General features: G+C 45.1%; 1 protein-coding gene across 1 annotated transcript in view; it reads right to left on the reverse strand.

Moving 5' to 3' along the window:
* Window positions 1-2500, reverse strand: part of LOC129835645 (IgGFc-binding protein-like) — a 119196-nt gene that overhangs the window by 101614 nt on the left and 15082 nt on the right. The window contains exons 17-22 of the mRNA XM_055901366.1: window positions 2277-2418; window positions 1647-1846; window positions 1377-1515; window positions 1093-1176; window positions 710-900; window positions 202-331 (exon numbers count right to left, since the gene is read on the reverse strand). Coding sequence (XP_055757341.1) covers window positions 202-331; window positions 710-900; window positions 1093-1176; window positions 1377-1515; window positions 1647-1846; window positions 2277-2418 — 886 coding nt within the window. The remainder of the gene's footprint in view (window positions 1-201; window positions 332-709; window positions 901-1092; window positions 1177-1376; window positions 1516-1646; window positions 1847-2276; window positions 2419-2500) is intronic.

The following is a 2500-nucleotide window of genomic DNA, read 5'->3' on the forward strand; positions in this document are numbered from 1 at the left end:
TTGCTACTTACAACCTCATGCTTATCGCATTAGCCTACGTTTGCTTGGTGGTGACCTACCAGTCCTGAAGAAGTTTTAACTGACTTGCCTAGTTCAATAAAGGTCAAATAAAAACTCAGCTAATTCAAGTTCTTATAAATGAGCTAATACAAGTTCTGATAACTTTGCTAATACAATGTATTATAACTCAGCTAACAGTACCTTTAGGATAACAGGCTCCGTTGCGACACTCCTCCGTGGGAGAGCAGGAGTTGTCCACACAGTCCAGGATGTAGTTTCCAGCACAACGACACAGCTTGGAGCAGCCGTCACCAAAGATGATCTCTCCTGGCTAAAAGGACAGAGACAGGGAGAGAGGAGTTATTAACATGTTGTTTGCCAATTCAAAAAAAAAAGTGCAGTTTATTTGTGCATTCTGTGAACGTATGCGTGCGTTCCTTGAGTTGTTGGTCATTTTTAAAGTATATTTGTGATGTGCTGAGAGGAGTACTATCAATTTCCACAGGAGTGGACATTCTGGACAGTAAAAGTACCGTATCGTATGATATCGTATCATATTGTGTATCACATCGTATATCGTGTATCATATATCGTATGGTATGCCGTATGGTATATCATACACAATATTGTATATCACATTATATTGTGTCATTTTCTGTCACAAAGTACATTCTTAACCACAGACTAACAGTCCCAGATGGTCTCGTACCTCATAGTAGTCACCTCCCTCCAGACAGCCACATGTTTCTATGGGGACACAGCGTCTGCCTTTGAACACAAAGCCTGGCTTACAGAAACACGCACTGATACAGGAGCCAGTGCAGTTGGTGGAGGGTTCCTTACAGCTGGGGATGCAGGCTGGGCCACACTCTATGTACTCAGCATTGGGAGGGCACGTCACTATTGGGGGAGAGAGGGAGAGGAGGATGGGGGGAGGCAAAGAAGAGAGGGTAAGGGGGTGGGGTGGAAGGGAGACAAGGGGTTAATATCAGGAATTATTGGGTTACCAATTAATTGATTTGTGCAAATACAGAAAGCCGTTTCTGATTCTGATCGTAAGAATGAGAACAGATGATTGTCTGTTAATTTCACCTGGTGGTTTTGTGGTAGTAGGTTTGGGAGTAGTTGGTTTAGGTGTAGTTGGTATGGGAGTAGTTGGTTTGACTGTAGTTGGGGCTGAGGGACAGAGGGAGACAGCATGAGACATAAGAGAGAAAGATATTATAGCCAAGTCTCAGATCTCTTTGTGCTGTCTGGTCAACTCATATGGTCATATGGCCTGGTCACCTACCCTACCATCCAAGACGTCAGACGTCAAAACACCATTTTGAGTGTGTGTGGGTGTTTGTACGGACTGTTTATGTCAGGGGACTTACTTGTAGGGTAGCAGTCCAGCTCTCCTCCCTGGACCTTACACTCGTGCATTGGAGGGCAATCAGAAGGATTGCAGGTGACGAAGGGAGCGTTACAATAACATTTCAGCTTACAGTCCTCCACGTACCACTCCTCACCAGGCTGGAGGGAGGGAGGGAAGGAGGAGAGATGGATGGAGAGACAATAGTTAATCAGTGGTTGGTTGCTGGTTGGTTACATACACGTCACACACACACACACAAAGTCCATCACCCAACACACAACACACTCACCTCGTAGTACTGTCCGTTGGTGTCTTTGCAGCCACAGGAGTTCTCTTTGACACACTTCTCGGCGCTGAGGACGTAACCAGGGTCACACACACAGCCCTCTGAACAGGGAGCATCACACCCTGTGGAGGGTCTGGAGGCACAGGTGGGCTGGCAAGGGGCGGCACAGGGCACGTACTGACTGTTGGGGGGGCATGTCAGAGCTGGAGAGAAGGAGGGAAGAGGAGACATTAGGAGATAGGTCTACTTTAAAACATGACTGTCTCTTAATAATGACTTTGTTGATTATACGGAACAGTACTGTTAGAGTGTTTTGTTTGGTCTTTGATGTGCTAATAACAGCAGGGTCTTTGGTGAGTGAATGAATAATTATTATTATATCAATCACGACGTTTTCCATCTTCATCATCAATATCCGTCTCTTGCTTGTTATTATCATGTATAACATGTATCTGTACCAGGGTCGGGGTCCATTCCATTTCAATTCCAGTCAATTCAGGAAGAACTTTGAAATACCAATTCCAATTCTCTTTAATGCTTTTCAGTGAGAGACACTTGGAATGAGAATTTGGTTAACTTTCTGAAATGACTGGAATTGAAATGGAATTGACCCCAACATTGATCTGTACTCACGGCAGAAGGTGCTGTTCCTCCAGGTTCCGATGGTGACTCCTCGGTCCTGACAGTCGTTGACATACGACTCGATGGACTCACACAGGATGGGTTGAGCACCATCCAGCTCGCACAGGTCAAACAGACAGTCCTTGAAGAAACTCTGAAATAGACACACATAAACATACGCGTGTCTTCGACTTGCACACACAGCTTGGAGGTTTGGTTACTTAATTCTTGTCAAT

Source organism: Salvelinus fontinalis, chromosome 36 (assembly GCF_029448725.1).
Source record: "Salvelinus fontinalis isolate EN_2023a chromosome 36, ASM2944872v1, whole genome shotgun sequence".
Lineage (NCBI taxonomy): Eukaryota > Metazoa > Chordata > Actinopteri > Salmoniformes > Salmonidae > Salvelinus > Salvelinus fontinalis.